At 47.0% G+C, this 13,736-nt stretch overlaps 5 protein-coding genes across 5 annotated transcripts; 3 read left to right on the plus strand and 2 right to left on the minus strand.

Annotated features, from left to right (window-relative positions):
- Positions 1 to 187: 187 nt before the first annotated feature.
- Positions 188 to 2,539, plus strand: N7518_010422 (Zn(II)2Cys6 transcription factor domain-containing protein; the record flags this gene model as incomplete). The annotated part of the gene is made up of 5 exons (XM_057191348.1): positions 188 to 244; positions 298 to 396; positions 544 to 1,034; positions 1,089 to 1,568; positions 1,621 to 2,539. 5 exons carry the CDS (start codon positions 188 to 190, stop codon positions 2,537 to 2,539), a joined length of 2,046 nt encoding a protein of 681 aa, XP_057037484.1.
- A 625-nt stretch (positions 2,540 to 3,164) lies between these two features.
- On the minus strand, positions 3,165 to 5,045 carry N7518_010423 (putative MFS multidrug transporter; the record flags this gene model as incomplete). Its single annotated transcript, XM_057191349.1, has 5 exons — positions 3,165 to 3,430; positions 3,482 to 3,611; positions 3,671 to 3,783; positions 3,834 to 3,958; positions 4,012 to 5,045. The coding sequence occupies 5 exons, from the start codon at positions 5,043 to 5,045 to the stop codon at positions 3,165 to 3,167; spliced, it is 1,668 nt and encodes a 555-aa protein (XP_057037485.1).
- Positions 5,046 to 7,861: 2,816 nt separating this feature from the next.
- N7518_010424 (uncharacterized protein) lies at positions 7,862 to 8,221 on the plus strand (the record flags this gene model as incomplete). Its single annotated transcript, XM_057191350.1, has 1 exon — positions 7,862 to 8,221. The coding sequence occupies one exon, from the start codon at positions 7,862 to 7,864 to the stop codon at positions 8,219 to 8,221; it is 360 nt and encodes a 119-aa protein (XP_057037486.1).
- A 2,537-nt stretch (positions 8,222 to 10,758) lies between these two features.
- N7518_010425 (uncharacterized protein) lies at positions 10,759 to 11,700 on the minus strand (the record flags this gene model as incomplete). Its single annotated transcript, XM_057191351.1, has 1 exon — positions 10,759 to 11,700. One exon carries the CDS (start codon positions 11,698 to 11,700, stop codon positions 10,759 to 10,761), a length of 942 nt encoding a protein of 313 aa, XP_057037487.1.
- Positions 11,701 to 11,975: 275 nt separating this feature from the next.
- Positions 11,976 to 13,324, plus strand: N7518_010426 (uncharacterized protein; the record flags this gene model as incomplete). The annotated part of the gene is made up of 3 exons (XM_057191352.1): positions 11,976 to 12,297; positions 12,349 to 12,943; positions 12,997 to 13,324. 3 exons carry the CDS (start codon positions 11,976 to 11,978, stop codon positions 13,322 to 13,324), a joined length of 1,245 nt encoding a protein of 414 aa, XP_057037488.1.
- Between the last annotated feature and the right edge of the window lie 412 nt (positions 13,325 to 13,736).

Below are 13,736 nucleotides of genomic sequence, written 5' to 3' on the forward strand. Positions count from 1 at the left end.
CGGGCCTTGGCCGCACCTTGCATCATTCATTCTAGATTTGTTGCCCTGGGATTGCGTCCTCGCCTGATGTATTTTCGAAATGTGAAGTAGCTGTATGTGTTATAACGACGCAACGCAGAGCTTCTCCCATGACCTCGAAAACGGAGCATTAAGCCCTGGAAATCGCGATACTAGCACGCAACCCACAATGCCTGGGGTGCCATCTAACAAGGCATGCGAGCGTTGCAAAAAGAGACATCTCAAAGTTAGTTCGACTTCTTGAACTTGGATGTGCAGGTTTTCGCTAACCTGGGGCAGTGTGATGAGACTCGCCCTCATTGTCAGCGGTGCACCACCGCGGGGGTAGAATGCCCGGGGTATGTTCAGACCCGCAAATTCATCGATCAGGGAGCCACAGTAAGGCGCCGCTATGCTCCATATCAGGAGCCTCATTCAAGGCCAAGCTCTGCATTCAATTCAAACAAAGTAGGTCAAACTGCCAACTGCCTAAGCACTCATGCTTTGTGATACGTCCCCGCAGAGCTGATATCAGACCCGACACAGCCAAAAAGCTCACAAGTAGGACCTAATGAGCAGACCTTGCAATGGAATCAGCCTCAGGAGCAAGATAATCCGGCTCTTCATTTTCAGATGGACTCGAGAGATGACTCCATGATAGTAGAAATGCCTGGTCCTTCTAACCGCCCAGAGGTTGCTATGGGGAGTATCCAGCAAACAACAATGCATGCCCCAGAAAGCCCAGCTATCTCTATTCACAACTCCATCTCTGGCATCGAGGAAGGCAGCGAATCTTCAAGAAACACAATATATAAGTCAATCTCACCAACTGCGGCCGCAGGAGGTTTCCCAACATTTGATAACACCTACACCCCAATTCCACATAAGGGCCCCGATTACCAAAGGGTCATCTCCGAAAGCTCATCACATCGAAGTGAAAAAGATGAATTCCAGGACATTTTCTCGGAGCTCATGACTGGAACTGAACACGAGATCGCGTTCCTCACTCGACATTACTCGGAGGTCATAGGTCCATGGTGCGTATAACTGGCATTTCCCTTGGCGTGTACAGCGTATTGATAATACAATAGGCTAGATTTGTCCGATTCTCAAAAATTCTTCACCGTTCATGTTCCTATTCGAGCCATCAGCAATCTGTCCGTGAAGTACGCTATTGCAGCGCTAGCAGCCAAACACCTAGCTCGCTTGAAAGGGGTCAAGGCTTCCACGGGTGGAATGTTCACGAGCCCTGCGACTACAGAAACTTATCCAAACGCAACTCAAGTTGACTGGTTCCTCAAAGCTGCCAATTACTATTACCTAGGAGCTTCGGACCTGAACAACCTCACGTCCGATGGCTATACCACTGTGTCTAGCTCAGCCATCTTAGAATCCCCCTTTGAGATCGTTGGTCGATGGATCAGCTCCCGTCAGACTCAAGCGAACATGAAGCCCGCGAGTGAAGATCCAAACGACATGGCGATCATTCGAAAGACAGAGGAGCTGTTGGCGTCTGCTACGCTTCTTACCATGTACAGGCTTTTAGATATGCCCGGGGACGAATGGCACATGTAAGAGATCCTTGTTAGCGGTTGCTGTTCTATTACTAACATTAGACCCCAGGCAACTTGCTCGCATTGGTCCTTTGTTTGAGTCACTTCTCGGTTTACATTCGGTATCATCCGCCCTGTTTTCTCATGGTATTCGGGCTGCCTTCTGGAATTTCGCCCGCCAAGACTATCTCGGTTCTTATTTTACCCGCTCACCTACACATTTCGACCCAGAGAACCTGCCCCTCTGGCGGGCAGCAGGAATTTCAATCAACGACCAGAAATCCTTCCATATTATCCGGAACGGGTCAACTCTATCGCAGGAAGATCAGGCTGCTAATGGGTTGATCTGGCTTGTCACGAAAGTCATCAACTTCCTCGCCAGGTCTAAACAATTACAGCTTGCGCAGTGGACAGGATCTCCACCGGCAGCCTCACCCGAAGGCACAACAACAAACGCCACCCAACTGCCTTATCCGGACACAGATACCTGGCTCAGGATATCTTTCGAATTTCAAACATGGTTTGAAAATGTGCCAGAAACGTTCCGTTCTTCTGTGCGGATCGAACGCCCCAAGGATTTATCAAAGACTGCCGAAGGGAGTTACTTGTCATTCCCTGAAATATTCCATGGCTTGACAACCTGTGCTGTTGCCATGCAACATTACCATTTCGGGCGCATCGCATTATTGCTCAATCGTCCGGCAGATGTGATCAGTGCACCGTCTACAGCCTTTGACCGCTTACAAGGGTACCGGGAGGTCACGAAAGAGGTCGAATTCCGTGCCCGTGAAGTCAGCGGCATTGCATTGGGTCGCCCCCAAGGTGGAGTTCGCATATTCATGGTCCCGCTTCTCGTCGCTGTCGGGCAGTGTCTTGAAAATCCCGAGGAACATCAGATTATTGTTGATCTGCTACGGGGCGTCGAAGCTGATTTGGGTTGGACTACTGAATATGCCATTCGAAAACTCCAGGATTCTTGGAATCAATGATTTTACTTGATTTCCGTTTCTACATTGCGAGCCATCAACTGTACTGTATCTAAACGTCTATACCCTATACTTAATTTCAAACACCCTTGTGGACAAAGTAAATATCGCTGCTGGTGCTGCATCGGGAAGTATTTCCGAGTTAGCTATGATATGACTCTAGTACGGGCGACTATATGCCACCGGGACATAACCCTCTCATTAGATAATATTGCCAGGTAATTTTTTGAAGGTGCAGTAATATACTAAAATTTATGCCCTGGTGACATACTTAATCGCCCCTACTCTAGGGCATGATGGGATGATGGCATTCTTGCATCAAGCGTAAGTGTGCGACAGCAAGTATATCCCAGAATAAAGTCCATTGTGACATTATATCAATACAAAAATAATACAAAAATATTTCCCAGTTTAGCAGTGCAGTGATGAAGGCCAACGCAACAGAAATGAAGATCAGCACGAAGAATGTCACCAAAGAAAAGCTTTTAAGATAAAAATCAATGAAACCAATTATATCCTGTGTCAGTGATTTCATACTCTTTCCTTCCGCCGTTCTGATGCAAATCTCAGCCCAAACCACGGCAAGCTAGAGACATGGAATTATTTCGAGGAACATGCCAGATACCTTTCAACCGGATCTGGTTCTGGTCGCTTGTGAAGACCGTTCAGACAGATACCTTTCAACGGGATCTGGATCACCGGAACCACAAGAAGAAACCCTGCGGCCAGCCTTCTTTCTGTCGGAAGCCAAGGTCTGCGCGAATGGTGACATCTCTCGAATCCTAGGACCTTCCCAATAGAACACGTATATTGGAATGGTGAAGAGAATTGCCATGAAGCCCAGGAAGGTAGAAGGCCATTCAAGGTGATGCGTTGTACCCATGTTTGTATACACTGTATTTTGTGGTCAGTGGATATTCTGTTGTAGGGATTATGGTCACTTACTAGGCACTGAATACATCGCTGCAATACCAGCCAGGAAATCACGCGCCATTCCATTTCCTCCCGTGGCCGAGGCAGCATATGGACCATACGAGGCAATCATGTAGTCAATTGTGGCCATGTAAATAGCATACTTGATCACAGAATAACTTGTTAGTCTTGTATTGTGGGATAAGAGTTTTCATGACTTACATTAGCAATGGCTATCAAGGCTGAGAAGATCATAGGCGCAATCCAATGGACATGAGGTGGACCGAGACTAGTCCACGCGAATCCAAATAGACCAATTGTCAATAGAGGAGCCACTGTTGCGAGTGAGTGATGAGACCAATGAACCAAATCCGAGAATACGTACCATATAGCAACCAATAAAGACGAGCTTCCGGCTGAAGAGCATCTGGGTCTCTCTCTCGTTTCTTACAATCCCGATAAATCCATGGAATGAATGAAACATAGGCAATGAGATAGCCCACCAAAAGTCTGCATAACCAGATTATCAGAATCAGTCTAAATTCAAGGTTGTGCGCACTCACGGGAGGAAAGCAAGTCCCGTTGTAATCGTATTGAAGTGCCATTGCTTGTATACCGGTGTATACGATTGGAGGAAAGTGAAGATGAGAGAATCGCTGAAACCGCTGAGGAGAGAGAGGAACAAGACGATAGGCTCCCGCGCGAACATAATAAACGGGCGGACCCAAACCATGAAGACCCAGCGGAAGGACATGCGAGTTTGCTTCAACTCGTCACCACTCCATACCATATCCCCATCTTTCCGTCTTCGCCTAGCCTCTCTGGTGACGAGGATGCTGCACCTGGTCTCTGGAACGAAGAAGTGCAATATCTGCACGGAGCCTCCAAGGATCAGCTGGATCCAGAAATTCCAATGCCAGTCAAGGAAGGTTGCCACAAAGCCTCCGACGACTGGGGCAATGACCGAGCCTGTCACGGAGGATAGCACAATGAAGGCTACGGCATATTGTTGGTCACCTGGCTCCCACATATCTGCTACCATCCCGAGAGTTACAGAACCACCGGCGGAGGATAGACCCCCAAGAATGCGGCAGATAACAATAGTGCCGAAATTAGGGGCCAGAGCGCAGGGGATCTGCCAGATATTGACGAAGAACAAGCTGAGCTGCATTATTGGCCATCGACCAAACTCTTCGCTGAAGGGCGCCCAAAACTCGCAACCAAATGCATAAGCAACGAGAAATCCCATCTGACCAACACGTGCGGCCTGCTCTGAGATATTGAAGTGTGTCGCGTACAGGGTGATGCTGCTGGCATAGAAACTGGCATTGAAGTTCATGGACGTTTGGACAGCAAAGATGACAGAGATGATAGTCCATCTTTTCCACCATGAAAAGGAATATCCTAGCTTGTCGTAGCACTCCCATTCTTTTAACTCATCTCTTTCATCTCCACTGACACGTCCACCTGCACTCCCTTGCGCTCGGCTGGCCTTACGAGTGCCCCCAGCAGAACAGACTCCATCACTGTCATCCTGCTTCTCCACGTCTCCATCTGGCTGATCTTGATCGAAGGAAGGGTGTTCGTAGTGACTCATTGTAATGATATATCCGACAAAAGCAATTCAAGAGCTCTGAGCAGAATAGAACCCAAAATGACCAGAACCGCCATTCTGGACACCAGGCATAAACCGGGGCCCCGGGGCCTAATTAAATGCTTTTTGGGGTTATCCAGATAAGTGCCAAGAGTCCATTACATCGACTCTATAAGTAAAGCATCGTTGTTTCCGATTGGTCCGAGTGACTATCACAGTCTGGCTCGACCAAGCTTTGTTCGCGTGTTTCGTGGTGTGGAGGTGACATCCGGGGATCATGACTCGATCGATCATCATTGGGCTCATCGATTTCTTCCTCCACACTGTGGGGGATTAAGGATAAGGGCCCAGCCGACAGGCCGCAATTATAATCCGACATACGCAGGCATGTTTGGGTCCAAGTTGAGCCTTTTGAAGCGAAAGAGATAATAGGTGAACTGGTCCGGAGCATCCTCCGGTGCGGTACTACTACATATTCCTAATAAGTGTCACAACGGGGCAAGTTTGATGGCGAAGCCGGGATAAAGATTTGTGGAGAGAGGTAGAAAGTTGGTAGTAACAGGGTGGCCTCAGCTACGCATCTATAGTCCCAAAACACTACTACATATAGATAGTCACTTGGTCCACCTACAGAAAGCGGTTGAGAGCGCGAGTGTTCAAGCCTGGGACTTCAATGCACCCCAAATACAAGATACTCATAGCCCCGGGGTCTGTCTTAGGCGTCCCGATTAGTTTCGTCACCATGCATATTTACGCCTCTAGGCTCACTTGTTGCAGGAGAACTGGCTAGATCATGCACTCTGCCTGTGTATAGTTCTATTTCACGGATTTAGCCCTGACTGTCCTTTTATTGGTCCTGTTTGACTGGATTTTCTTTTCTTAAGGCCATCCATCCATCATTCTCCGCTCTCGACATTCGACAGCCAAGTAATGTTCGCCTGCTGTAAACGCGTCTCTTGCTCTCTGAGTTTGTGTTTAAAAGCTTTAAGGCTGCACAAGCCAAAAAAGTAAAAAAATGCTCACACTCGGAGTCGAACCGAGGATCTCATGATAGACTTAGTACTAGTCATGCGCTTTACCACTAAGCCATGCGAGCTGATTGGTGGAAGCCTTTTCCATATTTGTGTATATGACTCCATTCTTGTTAAAAGCTTGGAAATACAAAAGAACATTTTGATAGGGATTTACTTATGAGGGATACATATGGTAAACTTCGACTCGGGAAAAGTTAGACCAATTATAAGTATTAAGAGTTATATAACTTGAAAAGGCGAACAAGTTTCAGAGGCTGCTAAAAACGTCTTCGTACATGTACCTACTGTGATAAGTTTGATAACGCGGTAACCGTGGCAAGCGCTAAATTTAAAGTACCGCCTTCGCGATCGGGTATTAATATTTTCTGCCTTATTAGTTGGTTATGTAGTAACAAATTGAGTAACAAATTGCAAAATCTGCCTGATTCCTATCTCTTTTCAGTTGACGTGGGTGATATAGAATAAGAGGTGATAATAGTGACTTATTTTTGTCAGTGATTTACATACAAAGTGCAGGTAACTACCTGCTGTCTTGCTTAGGTACACGCGAATTTGGCAAAAGGGCGGTGAGGAGAGCAGGACGGCGCCACGGGCACACTTTATCGACACTCGCTAGCTACTTTAGGTATGTCCACCGCTGGCCGCAATTCTCAACCAGTTTGTTGCAAATTACTAGGGAGTGTATAAAAACAAAAGCAAAAAATGCTCACACTCGGAGTCGAACCGAGGATCTCATGATAGCTTTTCGTACTAGTCATGCGCTTTACCACTAAGCCATGCGAGCTGATTGGTGGAAAACTTACACACCTTTGCCTATATAAACCTACTACCATAATGGAAAGCACAACTCAAAAAAGGTGGAAAGCAGCTCACACAAAGCCGCAAAACACTCAGTCAAAAAGCTCAAACAAAGGCAAAAAAATGCTCACACTCGGAGTCGAACCGAGGATCTCATGATAGACTTAGTACTAGTCATGCGCTTTACCACTAAGCCATGCGAGCTGATTAATGAAAACCTTTCAAAACTTTGCCTATATGAAGCGATCCTTGAGGTAAAGATGGAAATAAAATAAAGGTAAAAAATGCTCACACTCGGAGTCGAACCGAGGATCTCATGATAGACTTCGTACTAGTCATGCGCTTTACCACTAAGCCATGCGAGCTGATTAGTGAAAGGCTTGCGCATATTTGGCTTTATAAAGCAAATTGTCCAAAGAAGACGAAAAAAATAAATAAATATGCTCACACCCGGGATTGAACCGGGGATCTCATCATTTCCAGATTGAATCTACGAGTGACGCGCTCTACCACTGAGCCATGCGAGCGAGTTATTGAGATAATATTCCCATCTAAGATTATATAACGCAAACTTAAATAGAGAATAGAGTGGCTATTCTCTTATCACTATCAAAATCGCCTTGCACATGAACTACCTTGCATGCTTGATTTTATATCAATAATTATCAGCAACTCCTAGCCCTGTTCTGTCCTTAGCCTGACTTCCCACGGCTTATGAAGCCACCTTAGATACTGAAAAGCGGTTATTTGTCAAAATATATATTGAAGAGGCGACCCTGCCTGCCGAAGTATATTCTACGGTGGAGCCACCAGTGACACAAAACTTGTCCTCTGGAATTAACAGGTTCAATGTGTTTGTCCCACCGCTAATCTCCCGACGGGATAGACAGTGGCATATCGACTAAATACTAGTGATCCCCTCCGCCCGCGCTCCTATGTCATAATATCCCCCACTTCATCCTTACACCAAAGATCGCGACTGCGAACATGAATAGGCCTTCTTCGCAGGATCGTCATGAGGCTCTCCTGCAATCGCGGACCTCCGGTCAGATTTTTTGGAGAAGGCTTCGTCACTCGATAAGCTCGAACCGATCACCAGCGCAGGCGTTGGCGTTGGCGGGAGATAGTCCGGGCGGAGATAGTATTGGTACCGACATGAAAGCTATCGTGATAGCAAACTCTGCAGGCCCGCTCCGTTGGGTTGTCTCCCTCCCCCCTCCCCCTCCCCCTTCTCCGTCTCGCCCCCTGGCCGCCGAAGCCCAGGCCACTGTTACCACCGTCCAGCAATCTGGCCGTGCTGCCCGGGGCCTTGAACGCTGGCTCAAGCGCCAATTCGGGTGGGAGTGAGCCCCTCTGGCACCAAGGCGTTCCTCTCGGCGTTTCACCAGTTTTGCTTCTCTCCGAGAACCTCAGCGAGGTGAAATGAAGGGAAAACTGGATATGTGACAAACAAAGTTTTTTTGTATACTTTGTTTGTATCTTTAATTTTTCTTGTATTCTTATTTTGCTCCTTGTATTTTTTTTCTTGTATTCTTATTTCATTATATATCGCATTCTTGCTCCGTGTGCTTGCGTGGCTCGCGAGCACTGTCTGGCTTGCTTGGCTTTTCTTCTCGTGCTAATCCGTGGATCTCACCGTTCGCCGTAAACGTTTCTTATCTCGAAGGTAGGTTCTGTAATTACATGAAAGGTGAGTCTTGTAGTCATTTACATTTGTGGCATAATAAGTAGTATATACGGTGCCTAGTAATAAGTTTGACGCGACTCCAGAACCCCCAGCCTTGGAAGATTTACTACAGGTGAAGCAACCTAGTAGAAAGGTATTGAGCTAGTGGACTATCTAGTAAGATATCAAGGGCTTAGTCAAGATTGCAACTACTTCATGTCCGATGGATTATATTACTAGCAATTCATCAAGGGTAATGAACAACGTCAAACCTCTTTCTCGCTGTTGTAGAATACGGTGAAATATATACCAAAGTGTAGAGGTTTGGTATTGGTATAAAGAAAGATACAAACATATCACAGAAGCAAATACCAATATGCTATTTTCCCCTCTTTATAATGCCTCGTCAGAACTCTCATAGAGAAATAAAAGCGACTCGCAGGAAGCTGTCGATCCCAAGAGTCTCAGACTGGCGGGCCCTTGAGATGATCCCATACCCCCTGGATAGCGTGGAAAAACATCCGTACCCTCGATGACTTGTATTTGAAGTTCCCATGGCCGTCTATATTGTTAGGTTGCCTATGCGATGTTGTGCCCAACTTTGAAGAAGCAAAGACGCGATCAAGCTCGGTATCAGAAAGCTTTTTCATGGCATCATAGAGCTCGTTCTGGCCGTGTGATATTCTTTCCTCGAGTATGTTCGTAGCTTCTCTGAGTAAGTCTGTCATTTCATCAAGTAGTCGGCCCCCTCGAAGTACATACTCCAAACCTTTTGGGCATCTCAAGTCGCCTTGAAATGAGCTATCGAAAAACTTTTCGAATCTAGGATCAAGATCCCGCATTTTTCGCGCCCATTCCCGGAAGCATCTTTCATTCTGAATGACAGTGATAAGTATATTATCTTGGCTTTGATGGTGTGATTCGTATTGCGGAGGACTATCGTTAGATAATTTAGACATTGTCGGAGATAATTAAACAGTTCTTAGAAAATCTGGTCTGGTAAAGAGAATAAAGAGAACAGAGAATCTTTTGTTGGAATTATTTTAGTCTTATTCTTTGAAAAGAGTAGAGGACCCTTTGAGTTCAGAATAAACTTGCCTATCCACCGCCGAGGACTAATATAGATACCAAAGCCATGGTACCCACACTACTAAGCTCATTTGGGCTCTGGAAGATTTTCTATGAATACTGAATGACCAGTGCATAACTATGAGCCACAAAGTGTGACGTACATCGAAGGCCCTTTGAAAGTTCATCTTCATTGTCACGTGTCCATCGAAAGTCACTGACACAAATCAGGAGACCATGATCCCCTAGTATAGTATCAGAGAACTTGTAGCTTGCACTCGGGAATCCCATTAAACTCATCGTCAAAACCGTTGTAGCCTTACTCGTATTGCGAGTCTCCTATCTTCAGAGATATAGAGATAAATAATTCATATTACAGTAGTGCCAGTGTGCTTTCTCTTTCACGGGATAACCGGTCAGCTTGAATGCCTTGCTCAACAGTACTCATGGACGACCGTGAAAATACAGAAAAGATCTGATATTCAACATCAATTTTTCTCCATGGTTTACTACTTTCGATTGACCAGGCCAGGTTCTTTTTCCTCGGCCTTGTAGATGTAGGAACTAAACTAGTACTACTAATTTTTGATGTCATGATGAGCGATGTCATGATGAGCACCACAATTCTGATTTACTAGAGACATATAGGGCTTTCAATCTCCTGAAAATTTCATACTCAACAGGCTCTGAATTCTTGGCAACGCTGCTTTGTGGCCTTCGATGCAAATATGGAAACGCACTTGTGCTACCCGGAGGAAGGGTAAGATACTGTTGGCGCAGCGATTTTACTGTTGGCACAGTGGTCTAACCTAATTAGGCAAGGTCTTTTCTTGGGACTCTCTTTTCAATACGAGTGCCATTTATTATGGTATGAACTAGTGCACCTTGCAGACTGTCCTCGAAGGGGAAAACAACCGTCACGTAACAATTACACGAATTTATGATTTAATTGCTTCGCTTCGCTGCGCAATAAGAGATTCCGGGGGATGGACGGCCAAGTCTTCGGCTCGTAAGCTGGATCAAACGCCCCGAGGCAGACAAAATGTGGAATGAGACACGGCTGAAAAAATAAAAAAAAAAGTTTGAATGGCTTTTTGCTGTTGAGCTGGTATCATTATGAAAATCGAATGCAACGCCCGCTTTAAAACACTCAATCGTCATCTTCGTCGGGGTCGTAGAGATCAAGGTCTAGCATCGCCTTGGGCTTTGGTTTCGGTGCTGGTGCTGGGGCATGCGCCCGCGGCATTCCAGCAGCTGATAATCCGGCCTGAGCTGCAGCCTTCGCAGCCTCGCCCGCCTGCTTTGTGCTTTCCGCGGGTTCCACAGGTGCTGGGGGTTCTGCAGCCCCAAGACCTTCAGCTTCGCGCAATAACCGTTCCACCTCCTTTTCGGGATCGTCACCAGCAGAAAGCTGGATTTGACCCATTAATCCCATCCGTATCCGTTCCTCCATCGGGTAGGGCAGCATGTAGACCTGGCGCGTAACATTTGCGGACTCGTCCAACCACTGCGTTGCGTTTTTGGTGACAGATGCCACTGGCTCTGCATCCTCCTCTGTTGGCTGTTCTCCATTTGTTCCCGTCATTGTCACATCTTTGTCGGCGGGGGTATTCCCTTGTTCTTGACGTTTCACAACGCCTGTTGCTGCATCGGCTGCTGCTTCGTGGTTGTATTTGCTGATGCGACGTGCGAAATCCAAGAGTAACCTGTAGTCAATCTCCTTGATTCCCCGTAGTAATGATTTCTTTCCGCCAAGGTCGTCATCGGAGTCGGAGTCGAAATCGCTGTCGCTGTCGCCGTTGTCTCCACAAGCCGTGCGGATCTCTTTCTCGAAGCTTTCAATATCCCCCACGATACCCTTGACTCGGTCCTCCAATTTTTGTGCCTCGTTTCGCAATCGAAGGATCTTCGCGTGGTTTTCTTGGTGCTGTCGGAGGGTTTCAATGGCGCAGGTTAGCGCATCGTCCGCATCGAGCAGGGCGATAGCTGCTGCGGGGGCTCCTGCAGCAGTGGGAGAGGTTGTAAGGCTGGTCAGAAGGACATTGAGCTTGGACTCGACATCAGTCAGGGCAGACTGAACAAGTGCGTTCATTGTTGGGTTGTGCTCTTGGGAGAGCGACAGCTTGCGCGTAGAAATGAACGGGCCGAGGATGACAGGTCACGTGGATAGTAGCCCTGAGATAAATGCGATAATTGCAAGATTACATGATGAGTATCTGATCTATCAAGCTTGTTGAGAGCGTATCTCTTGCATAGCTGATTTGTATCCTTATCCTCACTAGTGGGGGTGACAGGCCGGTACATATAACGATCGGCCGGCCACTTGGAGACCCCCCATTTGCTCAACTTCCAACTTCTGACTGCGAAATGACCGAGTCAAGTTTATCTTCCGCTCCAGTGGACTTGAGTCCATATGTGACCATCCATCCTCCTCTTTCCCGCTGTGGACACGGTCCAGGACTGATTCTCATACGACCTCTTTGTTACGCGACATGCCAGCAGCAGAACAAGACACTTGATCCAGAACCCCTCAAAAAATGGGCGGAAGAAAGCTTTACAGTGGTACAGATTACTGTGGATGAAAAGTCCGCCATTAACATATCATCTCTGCGGGAGCTTCTTCAAGAAGCTGAGTGTGGCTTAGCAGAGAGGCCCGAGTGTGATACGAAGGAAAAGGTTGGGTTGGTAGGTACGAAGTGTCAACCCGGCCCTTTCACTAGCCTCCACTGACACAAATCAGTTTATGGATCAAAGAAAGATTATGCTCCCCAATTCGAGGACAGTCTGCAAGGTGCACTGGTTCAAGGCATGGCTCTGATCGCCGCCGTATTCTTCGACTCTTGGCACATTCCATTCTTCCAGGCAACCATTTTCCAGCTATCTAGTCCAATGGAAGGCGAGAAGAAGGAAGGGCAGACTATACACATATACTCCGATGTATCCTCTCCTAGCTTCATGATCCCAGGCCATCCGGATTTCAACATATCGACAGCAGGAGTAGCTCATACGCGGATTGTCGGATTTGTCAAAAAGCACATGGGTGGCCCGTTCTTTGACCTCGAGAAGATCTGGGATGAGCACACCTATTATGAATTCGAAGCACGCTCGGTCGAAAAGACAATGGCGACGATGGTCTCAGAGCCTTACGTGAATCATGTGCCAACGCTAACAGGAGGCATTGGACGAGCTCGTTTAAGCCATTTTTATCTCAATCATTTCATCTTCAACAACCCCGACGACACAGCTTTGGAGCTTATTAGTCGGACAGTAGGCACCGACCGAATTGTAGACGAGTTTATCTTTGTCTTCACTCATGTGAAGCAGATGGACTGGATGTGGGTGATTGGTTCCTGTGGCTCAGCTGAGCAATTAACTGACATCTGCCTAGGATCCCCGGAATTCCTCCCACGGAAAAATATGTCCGCGTTCCATTCACATCTGTAGTCAACATCCGCGGAGATCGCTTGTTTCATGAACACATCTCATGGGACCAGGCAACAGTACTTGTGCAGCTGGGTCTGTTACCCGAATATCTGCCTTTTCCGTATGCACTGCCCGACGGATCTGTGCCAGCACACGGGAAAAGATTCGAATACCGTGTGCCAGCAGCGGGCGCCGAGAGTGCCGCGAAACTCCAGAATGAGCATGAAGTGCCCTCTAACCAGATGTTCGAGTACAAGGTTCGCGAGGTCGATGATTCACCGTGTAACAAATGAACACCGTTCTAGGCAATTGATCGCGTGCTCCATCTGACGAGGCGTTTTTATGTTGCAGTTCTCGGAGTACCCCGCAAGTCGGTGCCAACAATTTCCTGGATTTGATTTGTAGCGCAGCTCAGCCCGGATTTAGCGCAGTGTGATCTCATCTCTTATTGGTGTGTTATAAGCAATGTCTCGCTTTGACATCATCGCCCATATTAATCGGAAAAAAAGGACCGATTTCCCCTCTGACTAAGCTGCGATTACGAGGTCGATCTCGTTCTCTGTTGGACAATCATATACTCCGTATGGAGTTCTCCACTCGGACGTAGGGATGAAATACAACATAGATTACTTTGTACCGGGATAACTTCGGGATTTCTGGCTAGTATTAATATAAACCTAGAAGCTCCAGTGGTCCTCTTTTCCC

The sequence above is a fragment of the Penicillium psychrosexuale genome (genome assembly GCF_028828465.1).
Source record: "Penicillium psychrosexuale strain IBT 29551 chromosome Unknown utg000006l, whole genome shotgun sequence".
Taxonomy (NCBI): Eukaryota; Fungi; Ascomycota; class Eurotiomycetes; order Eurotiales; family Aspergillaceae; genus Penicillium; species Penicillium psychrosexuale.